Genomic DNA, 13,855 nt, shown 5'->3' with positions numbered 1-13,855 from the left:
TTTTGTTTCAAAGTTTACATATCAGCCTCGAAAGGTATCCAGGCATTTCCAAAGTCTACTATACTTTAAATATTCATTACCTCACAGGCTGTAAAGCTTCATTGAGTCAATATAATTAAAAGGAGATAATAAATACAATCTTGACGCTTCGGAAAGCAGTCCTTTGTAATTGACGAAGCCCGAAAAGCTGTTCCATGGCACGTCTGCGTGCGGCGCCACTCTCAACATGCTTATATGGGCGGCTAAATTCTTAAGACAAAGTCCTTAGAAAAAGAAAGCAGCAATTCAATGTCTCCCAATTGAGATACAAAACTCAATTTTCCATTTTGCAACTACTAGTTTCGTCGTTCCATCTAGCTTAATCCAAGTTGGGCTGCGAGCTGGTGTTCAGTCCCTGCTCCCTGGGGCTGACAGAGGGCATGAAAATGCGAGCTGGCGTATTAACGGGAGAAGGGGTATGTTAATCACAGTCTTATGATCCTATAAGTCCTACTCTGCAGTAGTGGAGACACTATGCTATGTGTATAACAGGGGGCTGGGAGAAGGCTTCTGAAGAGCCATGAAAGCGGCAACCTGTGTCAGGTCACGGGTCGCTTGAGTTTGGTCTGCAAATACCAAGACATAATGGCAATGTAGAGTACATATCTTCGTTAAACAAAGCAAACAACAATAACAATCACCTCAGATCGACAGTTTATATCTTCCATAGTACCCGTTCCCTCCAAGTTGACCTTATCCATCATTGACATTCTTCTTCAATCTTTCTCAGCTCATACAACCAATATTCTGTCATGTACCTTCCATATGGGTTCCCTATTTCTTCAGGACGTGGCTCAGGTGGTTCAGGTCCTACCTTATCCCATACTACCCCAATCTCCTCAGCTGCAAGTTTCTCATCCTCTGGTAAATCGCTACTTTCGAGGCGATCTAGAACCTCGCTCATGCGACCAACCCATGCCCGTTCCCAAAATTCAATAAGTTCATCAGTTCCGGTATCTGGATTTTCAAGAAGAGAAGTCATGGTTTCTTCGAACTCAATGATCAGATCTTCAAGTAGTGCCAGCTGGTATCCTTGATCATCTCCAAGCCCGTTCTCATTACTATCAACATCATCCTCAGACACACAATCCCAATATCTGGTTCGACAACAACAATGACTGATTTCCAAGGCGGCGAAAGTGAGGAACCGAATGGCGGCGTAGTGATGCCACCCCCGAAAATGGCAGGAAAAGTGACTGAGATACATGATAAATCCGTCAATCAGCTTCAATAAGGGTACAGTATAAGTCAATTCCCGGAGTTCTGGGTCCTCTGTACTTGTCGTAGCGTCGTCTTGTGAATAGCTTTGTGGTTTGTATTTATAGTCTCGTTCATTGACCAGCTGACGTAGAATGAACGTCAGCATATTGCAGCCGCCCGGAGAACATTGGCAACTACATGAATCCACAGCTCTAGCCTCAAATACCGCAGAGTGGACTTCGTGGTACCAATCCTCCTCCGGATCCATTGTAGGTGGTGCCAGTAGTGACTTATCACTATTTGATTGGTCATACTGGCCATATCTGGAGCGGCTCCTTGTCCAAGAATTTGTAATTTCATAGCCAATTGCCGAAAATATGCAAGCACTTCCAAAGATATCATTAACTGTTGGAAAGGGGAGTCGACAGTAGACTCCATCATGGTTGGCTAACCAGCGCAGATATGGCAGAGGTTGCGGCGAAATATCCCACCATTCCACATCATCAGCGTCACACCACGACGCGGTGTCTCGGAATCCAGCACGGAAAAGAAGATCGGCATCGTCGTATGAATCGACTAGCTGGTAGATTGGCCGAAACGATTCATTATGCCCGACAGCAAGGGCTTCAGGGACACAGATACCCGTCTGCTGTAAGCGCTGCGTAACTTCGAATGCATCAGAATCGAGAACATGTTTCGATTCAAGACACAGTTGCTCTATATCTGTCTTGGGTAGATTTTCTAGAGCAAGCCGTTTCAATCTATCCCTACGGTCTTTCATGTAGCGCAGATATCTCAGCTTGCACCGTTTGGAAGCATATTCCAGTGCACGTTCCAAGGTTGAGGTTGGGATCATGCGGTCAGCTTTCATCAGAATAACAGTGCATTCGGCGCACTTGCATCTTTTGCACATGCGCGTACTATCTTCTCTGCAGTTCGTACCACTGATAGAAACTGCGAGTTCCAATGCGGAGTATCCTTGAATATCGGTCCAGTTGAGTAGCGCTATGTCTGCGGCATCTACTAGAACCCGAAGAATTGATGACTTGCCTACGGCGAGGTGGAGTGGAGAATGCCCAAACAGGTTTCTTTCGGAAAGGGTGCTGGGATGATTTGCTATTAAGAGTTTGACTTCTTCCAGATTATTAGATAAAATTGCCAGGCTTAGGATACCACAGCCATAAGCTATCTCCACGGAAACTCTTGGTTAGCACAACATGATTTAACCGACTTTAGAGGAAAGATATACAAACCATCGGCTATCCTAGTTGAAGAAGATAAAAAGTGGAGTAGAACCTCGCCACTAGATTGCCAAATCACCTTCCTTGATGCTGTAACAGTTTTCGTACTAAAGGGAAAAGGTGGATCTCTTCGATTTAATGCAGCGCTATCGGTGTTTGATCGCAGTATGAGATCTACGGCGGCGGCGGGCACAGGATAGGTCGCACTACCATATGACCCAAACTCAAACATGGCGCTGACCGGCGTACTAAAGGACAATTTAGTCGACTTACAACCTTCCGATCTGAAATTCCGATGATGAACCTACTAGCCGTCTTTGTTGTAGTCATTTGCCGGGGCCTTGTTATTGACCAAGTATTCGAGTAAGTCAAGCAACGGACTGGCCTGGCAAGTGTCAACCAGGCTTGGTAGGTAACTCGTGCTACTGTAATAATTTCGTATCTAACGGTGTGGTTAGGTTCTACTGCGCTGGCTGTGGAGTAAATAGGGGCATACACATAGGGCCACGCTGTAGACTAAAGACTCGTTGCCGCCGTTGACTGCTCGAGGGGATGCCTTTTTAGCTTGCAAAAGACTGAGCACTGCGGATACCACGGAAGGGACAAGCTTTTCCCACAACGCTGGGATTTCGGAGAAGCCATTGACTGTTAAGTATTTATTGTGTTGAAAAGATTTCACAAGTAGATTGAGCATTTTAAAGGCAGGTGCGTGGTTTGAGTCAACGATAGGATAGTAGGTGAAATTGGGGCCGAGGCTTGACCCTCCTGCCCCTGACCGAATCGTGAGCGAGAACTGGACAGCCGAGTTGAGCAAACGTCGGAGTCCAGTGTAGGTGAAGGCAAGCTTCTGAGTTTGGTCAGGGTCTAATATGTCTCGAGTGACTGGACACCCAGGTAAATGCAGTTCGGTGGTTGTCTCGTGAGAAAGGGCAAAAGAGCCCAAGGCAGCATTCCAACGTTTGACATGTCTGCGGTGACGACATAAGCATGAGAAGCGACCTCCAGAATAACTGGACATGCCTGTGCTGACTCTTGCCGCCGTTTCATGTGGTACTGGGGGTTTCCTCTTTGGCCTGTGCTGCTCTTGAGTCACAACAGCATCACACATCTCTCGTAATACTGCTGGCTTTCCGAGAAGCCGTCCAGTGACCAGTGCAGGGGTGATCTGTAACTTATGTCAGGATTCGCTACATGATAGCCTCAGTGAACTTTGATGCTTACGTCTTGCAGCCTTTCATTGGTGTTCGACCCTTGGACTAGCAGCTGTTCGAGTAGATGCTGAAGACCATCAAAACGTGTCTCAAATTGTGACAGAGTGCTTTGCATGCCTCGAATTGGAGAGCTGATAGATGAGACCTCGGACTGAACCACTAGAAGATCACTAGAAATAGTCTGCGACGTCACTTGGAGTGTAGCTAACTTCTCGGACCCTAAGTGTGATACAGAACTGGCAACGGCTCAGAAAAGGTAGGCTCGTAGGGATTTGATTATTAATTTTACTTACAGTCCTAGGCTTTGCAATCCTAACTGAAGAGTCGCATTGATGTGATGCAATTTCGTCGCCATTTGCTCGAGCTTTGGGCGATGGAATGGATAGAACAGCTTCTTGCCCTTGTTCCGAGCTTTGATTCTTCGACCGGTTGTGCCTTGATCGTCCGTAATGAGCGTGGCTACCATGCCCTCCAAGACGTTTAGTTCATCGTTAGATGAGTCTAAAAATTGTCGCAATGCCTCGGTTGCTGATCTGTGGTCATTCTGAAACCGGGAGATTGATGATTCGATGACTTGAAGTGTTTTCTTCAGCGTCTCGTTCTGCTGTATTATGGAGGCGATATCCTGGTCGCGGGATTTCAATGAATCGAAGTAATCAGTGATACCCCCAGTGACTTGGAGGCCTAGTGATACCACGGCCAAGGCTAACCCTGCGACGGAGAGAGGGTCGGCCATGGCGAAATAAGGTGATTGTATTTCACAAAGGGTACCTACCAGACAGTGACGATAATGGATTGAGATTGATGATGATGAGCCAATGTCAAGGACTGTTCTAGGACTTTGCTGACTGCATATTGCTGCCTGATCAGGCTCTCGTAACGTGCAGCAGGCTACGTACCTTTTATTGCATGTTAATAAGCAGTTTACACAAATACGTGAATCTGTACGACAGGGTACCCAACCGGGTCATAAAAATAGAAAGTATAAGTACGCCCAAATTGAACTCAATTCTTTAAGTCCCTATCAATCATTCCAGAGGCGTATAACAAATGTATAAAACCTGGTGGTCTCCCCGACTTTAGTTAACATTGAATGTAGGCAGTCAAACCGCCATAGGGTAAACAGCCACATTAGGCGTGGCTGGTGCATCAGCCTCAACCGAATCAATATCCCTGCAAGCTGAAATGCACCTCCATACAGACCGGGCGATCAGGCTGCGCATTCTTGCAGGTCACCCAATAATAAACAACGCTTAGTAAGATGCCCAAGCGCTTATTTTACTGACCGAAAATTAAATCCCTCATTTGCAAGGTTCCAGTTCCATTTCCTACGGCAAAAAACTCCGGATACACGATCTCCCCCAACCTAATCGACCGAATCCACTATTCAGCTTACTAGATCCTACCTTAAATCCTTTAGTTTAATTTGTTGCATCGCTGAAATGCCGTTGCAAAGCAAGAGAACAGTCAAGGTCCATGAGATCCCCGCCGGCACTACGAAGCAACAATATCTTGACTTCGTTGAGCATCTTTGCAACAAGCCAAAGAAGACCTCTAAGTTTCACTTCGGTCGGGTTGCTAAGTACCTTAAGGGAAAGTCCAAGTTACCAGTAGATGCATCAACCTCGGCATCAACAGAAGAGGTAGACGAAGACGCAAAGTCGAAGGACGAAGCTGAGTTGGCTCCGCCACCTTCGACCGCCAAAGGCGAAGGGGAGCAAGCTGCACCACTTCTTGACGATGCTCAGCCGACTGCAGAGGGATGGATGGGGACCACGTACTGCTGCCAGAATGGCCACTTAGTCGGCACGGTCTCTTTTCAGAATGAGATACTGAAAAAAGAAGCCCTGGTACGACATGGAAAAGATAAAAAGTGCTCTTGGAGAGGCTGGACCGTTGAGGATAACTTCAAAAGTATCACAACATTATATGAAGCGGCTGATGCGAAAATCGAGTAAGTATTCCCCTGAAAACAGGGCTGTTGACATACTAATAATTTCTCGAGTATCTGCGCAGTCCATGGCCTTGGTGGGAATGCTATCGACACTTGGACCACTAAAAGTGATAAAATGTGGCTCAGAGACTTTCTCCCACAACACCAAAACTTCAAGAACAGCCGCGTTATGACCTTCGGTTATGATTCGGACCTCACTGATAGACGCACAGTTATGACACTGGAGAGTTGGGCGGAGACTCTTCTACAGTCACTGAACGAGGTGCGAACTGGCGAAAAGGTAAATCTAATACGATTTTGCTAAGCTCGTCTCTGATCATTAGAAATTAGGAGAAAGAACGACCGTTACTATTTGTATCTCACTCATTAGGAGGACTGGTCGTGAGAAAGGTATCCTCCCTCTGGATAACGGAGCAAGTGTTCAGCTACTTACCATATGTATCTTCTAGGCTATGGCACGGTTGCATCTTAACCCCAGCTGTCAGAACATCAAACTCTCCCAATGTGGTATTTTGTTTCTGGCAACTCCACACAGCGGATCTACCAAGGCCGATTGGAGCAACTTTATCGTAGCAGTCACCCACACACTCGGAGGCGTTAGACCAGAGACCGTCAAGACGCTAGAGTCGTTCAACACGGCCTCTGTTTGGGACACTGCAGAATTTCTGAATCTGGACCCATGTCCCCCCTTCCGATGCTTTGCAGAGGGTCTCAAGATGCGAGTCAAAGGAACAAACCAACATGTATGTCTGGATAAACTCTGCGGTGCGATTCCTTGCTCTGACATTCTGAGAAGATTGTGACACAATCATCAGCCACTCTTGGTAGCCACCAGGCACATATGATCATGGATGTTGACCATAGCTCAATCTGCAAGTTTGAGTCAAGACTGGGAACTTTCACGACGATCAGCATGGCAATGTGGGAATTGCTCAATGAGGTGACCACTGTTGGCGTCCAGCAGCCGAATGCTCGACCACAGCGCCGTGTACCGGCCCACGATAATTTAGATCAGTAGATAAGTCCTAATATAATCGGTAGGTGTTTGGCCAGCCGCGCTTTCTTGCCCATAGATATCCTCCCGATCGAGGCTTCTGGTGGGAGGGCACCGAACTGAATGGGGTTCAGCATCAGGTCACATCGACTAAGCCTTTCTTCGGGCGATCCACGGAGTTGAGTACTCTTGAATCGTCATTAGCTGGAGATGAAACGCGCCCGAGTCTCACCATAATAAAGGGAATTGGAGGAATAGGGTACAAATCCTTCCATTCTGGATTCTGTTATACAAAGGGCTGACGTCTGTGTAGTAAAACTGAGCTTCTACTCAAATTCGCAGCTACGCAAAGAGGCCGCAGGAATGTCTTTTTCATAGGGTCCCAAAATGGAGAGACAATTGATGATGTTCTCTCTAGCCTGTCAACAAGGATTGGCTTCGAAATGATCGAGGACCCTGGTGAGAATCAAGACCGGTGGAGGAACACCCCCGTCGTCGAGCGAGTTCAGATCTTCCTGACGTGGCTGGGAGATACGTGCAACAAAGATTCACTTTTCATCATCGATGATATTGAATCCTTTGGATACTCCAAAATCCCAGTCATCTTGAAGTACCCGGCACAACACGCCTTGATTTCCACTCGAGACTCCAACTTGAAACGAGCGGATCGAGTCTTTCAAGAGCTCCGACTGTCTCCACTGGGTCACGATGATACAGTAAGAATCTTACAGAACACACTCCGAAGTCTCTCTGCGGACCCGGTATTTTGGGATGGTCTTGGTTCTATCGCTCGTGTAGTTCAAGGTCATCCACTTGCAGCTCGAAATGCTATCCCATTTGCAATGGACTATCTGGCGACCTACGAAAATCCCGGTGCCGCATTCTTGCAGCTATTTGAGAGTCAGGATCCTGAAGAGCGCAGAGTATTTTTCGAGTTCAACTTTGAAGGCAGATCATTGTGGGAAGTCTTTCATACCTCTCTGGAGCGTTTGGAGCTACAGCAGAACCCCCAAAACGCGACCGGCCTTCTTCAGATACTCCCATTCTTGTCCTGTCACAATGATCGTGTAGATGAGTTTTTAAAGATGAAGAAGAGTCTGCCAGCTGAAACTGAGAAAGAACTACCAGATATGGCGGTGCTCAAGTCTGGTTACACTGTCATGTCGAACTGGCTATCCAAATTGCGCGGTGTCTCGTTCTATCTCCAGAGTGGCTCGCCTAATCACACCAAAATCCTGGACATACACCCTCTCATGCTGCAGTACATGTTGCTACGTTTAGATGAGCGCAAAAGAGTGGATCTCATCAGACAGGTCTTGCAACTGTGCCACGCTTTAGTGGACATACAGAATGAGCGAGAGGCACAGATCAAGCCGCATGTTCTCCGTTGCGTTCAAGTCTGTCGAGGACTGGGAACTTTGCTAAATAGTGTAGGGCTGCCTGAAAACACAATAAGGTGGGTGGAAGGTTTACACGAGATACAAGTTGAGGAGGTAGAGGATCCATTCAGTGACCCGATGGACTTGTCGTCCGCAGCAGTAGATAAGTTCGTCAAAATCTGTATGGAGATGAAGGAGAGCCTTCGGCAAGACGGAACCTGCTTGATTGAGGAAAGTACGATGACACAGATGCTGATGAATTGTGTCAGATCTTGGAGGGCGCTGAAATGCTCAATGGAAGAGCAGGGAGAAGTAGCTGACTATCTCAAGCCTACACTTTTGGAGGCGATGGACGTACTTCAAGAGATGGTTAGACTGCGCAACATGTATCCGGATATCATTTCAGAACTCAGGACGTTTCGAGCTAATCTGGCTGAAGGTTGAGAAGACTCATAGTGAAGGAGTATATGGAAATTGTCTCATTATTGACTAGATTTGTCTCCCAATTCTGACGCGTTGGTTGTAACCTCTGATCGAACTTCGCGACGTATCGGGTATACGAATATGTCCGAGCTGACATTTGAATCTGCAAGACAAGGGGATGTGATTGGCAGGGACGATATGAACGAGCATGTGACCTAAATGCAGGAGGCGCTGAAGCTGAATGCAGCCTTCAGCTTCTGCCACGTAAGCTTATTTCTCTCGACTTGAAATCATTTCTCAGGGTGATTGCGGATGTTATGCTGAAAGAATTATAACTGAGCTTTCCTCTACTCTTTACGACCTTTTGCTCATATATCTGACCTTACGTTCGCCGTAGTTGGCTTCTTACCATTATTCCACAACATCGTGACTCACAGGCTCACACGACATGGACCCCACCGAAGTCAGTCGTCTCCGATTCTGTCGTTTTATTCGATCTTTCCAATGCGAAACTGTTCCTTGCGACCTTTTTGTTCGCGCATGCGGACCCAAGTCGACTTGGTCATCAAGTGGAGAGGTAGTTCAGAGGCTACCATCAGAGGCCGGGGTTCCAGAATGGCTTATCGATTTCTACAACACCAACAAACATCTTTTCCATGATGCCGACCATGGGGCACATATCGAAGGCCTGGAGATCATGATTGAGAACGGTGTTCCATACTTCGAGGTGGCGACAGCAAGCGAGCCCGAAACTGAGTTCTGTCAGCTTTCATCAATCGCAGATGAACGCTCCATGGCCCAAGCGCGCATCGATGTTTTCCTACAAGCCTTCCCTTCCATTAACATTGAGATCATTGGAGAAGAAATTGTTGAGAGGTTGATGGATGTCGCCAAGGGATCTATCCTGCCCTTGCTCTCATGCGTCACCGACGCAGATATAAAAGACTGGCTGTTTACGAAGAACCACTGCGAGTATGTCGACCCTGCTTTTAGTTGATAAATTTCATGAACTAATCATAATATCTCAGTTTGGAATCGTACACTTTCTCCTTCTTTGAGTTCCTGTATCAGGTTATTGGTATCTTGGGAGTTGAGCACCCTCTCCTCCCGTTATCATTACCAGAGCGAATATTGAATACCGTCCCTCACGACCCGGAAAATGACAGGATCGTCAACCTTTGCAAGGTTGCAGATATGGTGAAGCATTTCAAAGATAATGGCCCAGTTTTACTGGACTACAAACCATTGTCCCCTGGAACGAAAACTGACCAAAGAAGTCACGCCACACTTGGATATTTTTTATCACTGCAAAATATTTATTTCGCTGAAGCCCTAAAGACTTGGCAACCTCTACTCTCCAAAAGTCCATCTCAGATGGAGTACTTGGCAGCGATCAGCTTCTGCGACCAGTCGCGCCTAGCTTTGTCTGCTGAGAGGCCAGCGTTTCTTACATTGGATACCAGGGTTCTGGAAGGCCTCTTGCGTTCACGACGAAAGCAACATGACCAAGCAGCGAAGGCTTTGGAGGTGACTAGGGTCGAAGTCGTCTCCCAGTATGGACTATGTTCCATGCAGGTCGGAATAGTCACGGCTGAGCTCGCTAATTGCTATAATATCCTCCGTCGAGAGGAACTGGCAGAGTTGGCTTTGAGCAGATGCCTCGAACTACGACTGGATGCAGATCTCTCCAATCGATGCGATGGGATATATATCCGGCTGGCGCTGGCTGATTCTCTTATAGGCCAGGCTAAATACCACGAGGCCGTGCCAGTACTCGAGAGCGTCATGGGTAACCCCAATATTTCAGCAACCTTTCGAATGATGAGCGTACTTCGTCTAACAAAGTCACGACGTAGGATGCATGACGATGCACAGAAGGCTTTTGAACAAAACAGTCCCTTGTGGACAGGCTTCGCACTACTTAGCAACGTCTCAGAAATTCTTGTGATGGAATATGTCGAAGAACTGGGATGCAGCATTTCAGAGTTACCTAGACGACAGCTGGGACCCTCAAAAAATGCAAAAAGGCTCATGGAAGCTGTTAACTCCGCACTGTATCGACTGAGTTCTCTTACGGAAAGCCCATGCTGGAAATGGTACAGGAATGTCCAAAAAGAGTATTTAGCACAGGTTGAACAGGACACAAAGGTCACGAAAGGTAAAGGAAAGGACGAGGGTCTGCAGAGCGAATATGAGAATGAATTGAGGACTCCTCTTCCCAGACCTTTCCCAACCTTCCTCCTTCGCCAGATGACGAAACGTCCAATGACGAGGGGCCTTGGTCAGAGAGATTAGTCTTGTCATTTGGTATAATCCTCGCCATTCTACCAAGCTTCGTACTGTGCTAATCGTCCTTTTCAGTTGGTACAGGTTCTCGTGCTATCTCTGGTCTTTTCATTTTGAAGCACATTATGCACAAAATCAGGGAGCTTGAGTTCTGTCACGAGGATGGTATAGCTTACTCAAGTAGCTCAAGTTCATACACCAGACATGAATATGGTATGCCGAGGATACTAGAAGATTCAGCCCGGGTTGATAAATTTCTCCCTTGTCACTACTTCGACTACATGGCTGGGACATCGACTGCTAGGTACGTAAAATGCCACCCAAGTTATGATACACACTGAAAACAGCCACAGTCTCAACAGCATCATGTTAGGAAGACTGCGCATGTCGGTAGATCAAGCTATTGATAATTTTATCGATTTCAGTAATGATGTTCTTGGGCAACCCCTATCGTTCAATACAATATTACCCGTAAGACAATTTTCATCGACCAAGGCCCTCGAGGCTTTCCAGAAGATCCTCATGAAAAGCAATTTATTTGCAAATGAGGACGTTTCAGAGCTCAGACACGCTGCCAAAAATGAGACATTCAGAGAGAACGGAGGACGCCGCACTCGAACGTGAGTTGAAGATTGAATTTCTGCTACCGCATCAACAAATAACATTTCAAAGTATGACCGTTTCTTATAATATGTCGACCGGAAGGGAGCACATCTGGACAAGTTACGATGCCCCCCATAGAAAGATATCTGGAGGCTACTCAGCTACAATTCGGGAAGTTGCGTTGGCCACCTCTGCCACTCCTCTTTATTTCAGGCCAATCAAGATTGACGTTAACACGCACTGGGACGGAAGATTGGCGAAGAATCATACTTCATACCTGGCCCTTGTAGAGATAGCCAGGGTTCACAGAAAGTATCCAGCTGTTTCTGTCGATCTTTCGTCGGGACCAGCTATGAAACCCGAGGCCAGGCGAAAGCTGGAGATCCTAGCCAAAACCTTAACTTGGACTCATTTCCCTCCGACGCCCCTGAAGCAGAGAGTCTCGGATATTGGCAAGTTTCTGCAATATTCTAGAACAGAGTCTTCCCCTGAGAGCGAGCCCAACCAATTCCGAGAGCTTGCTGAGAGTATGGGGCTTGAAAAGGCTTACACACTAAGCACTGAAGAAGTTTTGCCCAAACCCTATCCAACTAGCTTGAGACCAGCTAGTGAGGTGAAAGAATCTCTACAACAGATCAAATTCATCACTGAAAACTATCTACGCAAGGATGAGATAAGAGATGTCATCAACCGCATTGCAGGAGAGGCAGTCCGAATTCGACGCGCAAGAGCACATGCAAATGAAGAACAATGGGAGAACTTTGTCAAGTAAACTATATTTGGACCCTTTGGTTTTCTCTAGACATATCGGCTGTACTTAGAGTCACGGACTTGCCCAAGTTAGCATCATGCGAAGAGTGGCATGTCTGGGTTGGATGCTGTGGAGGCTCTTCATAAATGACAACGCTGGATATAGACGGGAAGAATTTATGACTACTGCAAGAGTGCAAAGGCCTACGGGCTTCTATGCCAGATTTATTGTCAGATTTGGAATAAGTCCTATTGCATCTTTTAGATATTGTCTGATGTGATTACATTATGCTGCCAGGACGCCATTTCCGGATATGGCTATGATGTCAAAAGTTTACTAAACCACAGGCAATTATTCAAATAAACTGCTTCAACTTGGCAATAAATGGTCTTGACTTTATATTCCACTAACTGTAAATTACTGGCATTATGCCAGTTTTCTTATGGCAGTTAAAATACGCTAAAGACTGATCCGCCTTCCGTAATACCATAAGCTCATGCCAAAGATTCAGATTTGCCTCTTCACCCTCCCTCTCCATCCGATTAAAATGATTAATCTGTGTACCAAAGATTTCCTTGTGCTTAGGCGTGAGAGACCATTTCTCAAGACGCTCAAGTGACTCCCACATACTAATGCTCCATGTCTTGCCAACTGGATTGCCATCGTCATCTTCAATGCGCATATATCTGTTGGAGAAGCAACCGAAGTGCTGGTTGTTTCTTGTAAGTTCCCCCATTCCGCTGTCAAGTGTTGGTTTTATCTCGGTGTTGTATGACTTGATCTCTGCTGGTGTACTGTTCTCCCAGACTTGGCCGGAGCGGATAAGACAGAGATTTTCATGGGGCTCTACGCAAACAAGTCTTCCACTAGGGCCCAACGAACAATCGTCATCTTTGAGAGATGGCCAGCCACCAGGTTCAAGAGTCTCCGTCTGTGACCTCGGAATACGGTCTCTTGCCGATCCCCAATACTCATGGGTATCAGTCTCGCCACTCATTGACTCTGCGATGACTGAGTAGCCCTCTGGATTCGGTAGAGCAAATGTAGTCTCCGTATCAGTAATCGGGACTGTATACATCTCTCTAAATACTCCGATGTCAGAAGTAGGACATAGCCCTCGGTACCACCAATCTGGAGACAGTGCAGCTTCCCAGTCTCGATAGGACGCGACATCTTTCCAGTAGAGAGTGAACACTATGTTGCGATAGCCAGAGGAGTCTGTGAAGCTCGATCGAACGTGGTGGTGAGGCCCTGATTTGGTGCTGATGGCTCGGCGGATTGTGTCGATCGCGTTTGCTGGGTCGGCAGACGGAAGATGTTGAACGCCGAGGTCGATTGTGACAATGGCTGTTGTTTCTTTGGGGAACCGTGCGGAATGGGAGGCTTGTTGAGGGCCTCTGAAGCAGCGGTGATGATGGAGAGGCTGCGTGCGATTGACTTTGAGATGGTTTGGAATGGCAGGCTCCAAGGAGGGCCTCTTCGGCGTGCTGTTCAATTATTAATACAGTTGCCAGCCCCAGAAACAAAATCTGACGTCGCATTAGAAACGTGTTGAAACGGTTGAACATACCTTGAAACAGTCATGTTTTAGTTTCTGACACTGGGCTAGTAGGCGAGGTGATTGTGTATGGAGTTGAGTCTGAAGAGATTAAAATCAGAATAAAAATAATATTGGAATAATTGAATGAAAATACAGGAATTCATTGAATTATCTATGTAGATAAAGCATATTATGTGATACTTTCGAGCTAGCCTTCGTTTGCAACAGACGTTG

The 13,855-nt window shown here is 46.7% G+C and overlaps 4 protein-coding genes across 4 annotated transcripts; 2 read left to right on the top strand and 2 right to left on the bottom strand.

Moving 5' to 3' along the window:
• Window positions 1–739: 739 nt before the first annotated feature.
• Window positions 740–4,427, bottom strand: FMAN_01987 (uncharacterized protein; the record flags this gene model as incomplete). Its single annotated transcript, XM_041825211.1, has 6 exons — window positions 740–2,439; window positions 2,493–2,728; window positions 2,789–2,922; window positions 2,977–3,645; window positions 3,702–3,927; window positions 3,985–4,427. 6 exons carry the CDS (start codon window positions 4,425–4,427, stop codon window positions 740–742), a joined length of 3,408 nt encoding a protein of 1,135 aa, XP_041677340.1.
• A 706-nt stretch (window positions 4,428–5,133) lies between these two features.
• Window positions 5,134–8,462, top strand: FMAN_01986 (uncharacterized protein; the record flags this gene model as incomplete). The annotated part of the gene is made up of 7 exons (XM_041825200.1): window positions 5,134–5,645; window positions 5,697–5,925; window positions 5,976–6,035; window positions 6,095–6,388; window positions 6,442–6,633; window positions 6,687–6,898; window positions 6,953–8,462. The coding sequence occupies 7 exons, from the start codon at window positions 5,134–5,136 to the stop codon at window positions 8,460–8,462; spliced, it is 3,009 nt and encodes a 1,002-aa protein (XP_041677339.1).
• Window positions 8,463–8,889: 427 nt separating this feature from the next.
• On the top strand, window positions 8,890–12,102 carry FMAN_16033 (uncharacterized protein; the record flags this gene model as incomplete). The annotated part of the gene is made up of 5 exons (XM_041825189.1): window positions 8,890–9,413; window positions 9,470–10,722; window positions 10,803–11,031; window positions 11,081–11,347; window positions 11,400–12,102. The coding sequence occupies 5 exons, from the start codon at window positions 8,890–8,892 to the stop codon at window positions 12,100–12,102; spliced, it is 2,976 nt and encodes a 991-aa protein (XP_041677338.1).
• A 385-nt stretch (window positions 12,103–12,487) lies between these two features.
• Window positions 12,488–13,665, bottom strand: FMAN_16032 (uncharacterized protein; the record flags this gene model as incomplete). Its single annotated transcript, XM_041825178.1, has 2 exons — window positions 12,488–13,568; window positions 13,652–13,665. 2 exons carry the CDS (start codon window positions 13,663–13,665, stop codon window positions 12,488–12,490), a joined length of 1,095 nt encoding a protein of 364 aa, XP_041677337.1.
• Window positions 13,666–13,855: the final 190 nt, after the last annotated feature.

The sequence above is a fragment of the Fusarium mangiferae genome, assembly GCF_900044065.1.
Source record: "Fusarium mangiferae strain MRC7560 genome assembly, contig: FMAN_scaffold001, whole genome shotgun sequence".
Classification (NCBI taxonomy): Eukaryota; Fungi; Ascomycota; class Sordariomycetes; order Hypocreales; family Nectriaceae; genus Fusarium; species Fusarium mangiferae.
This window is presented reverse-complemented; position numbering and strand designations above follow the sequence as displayed.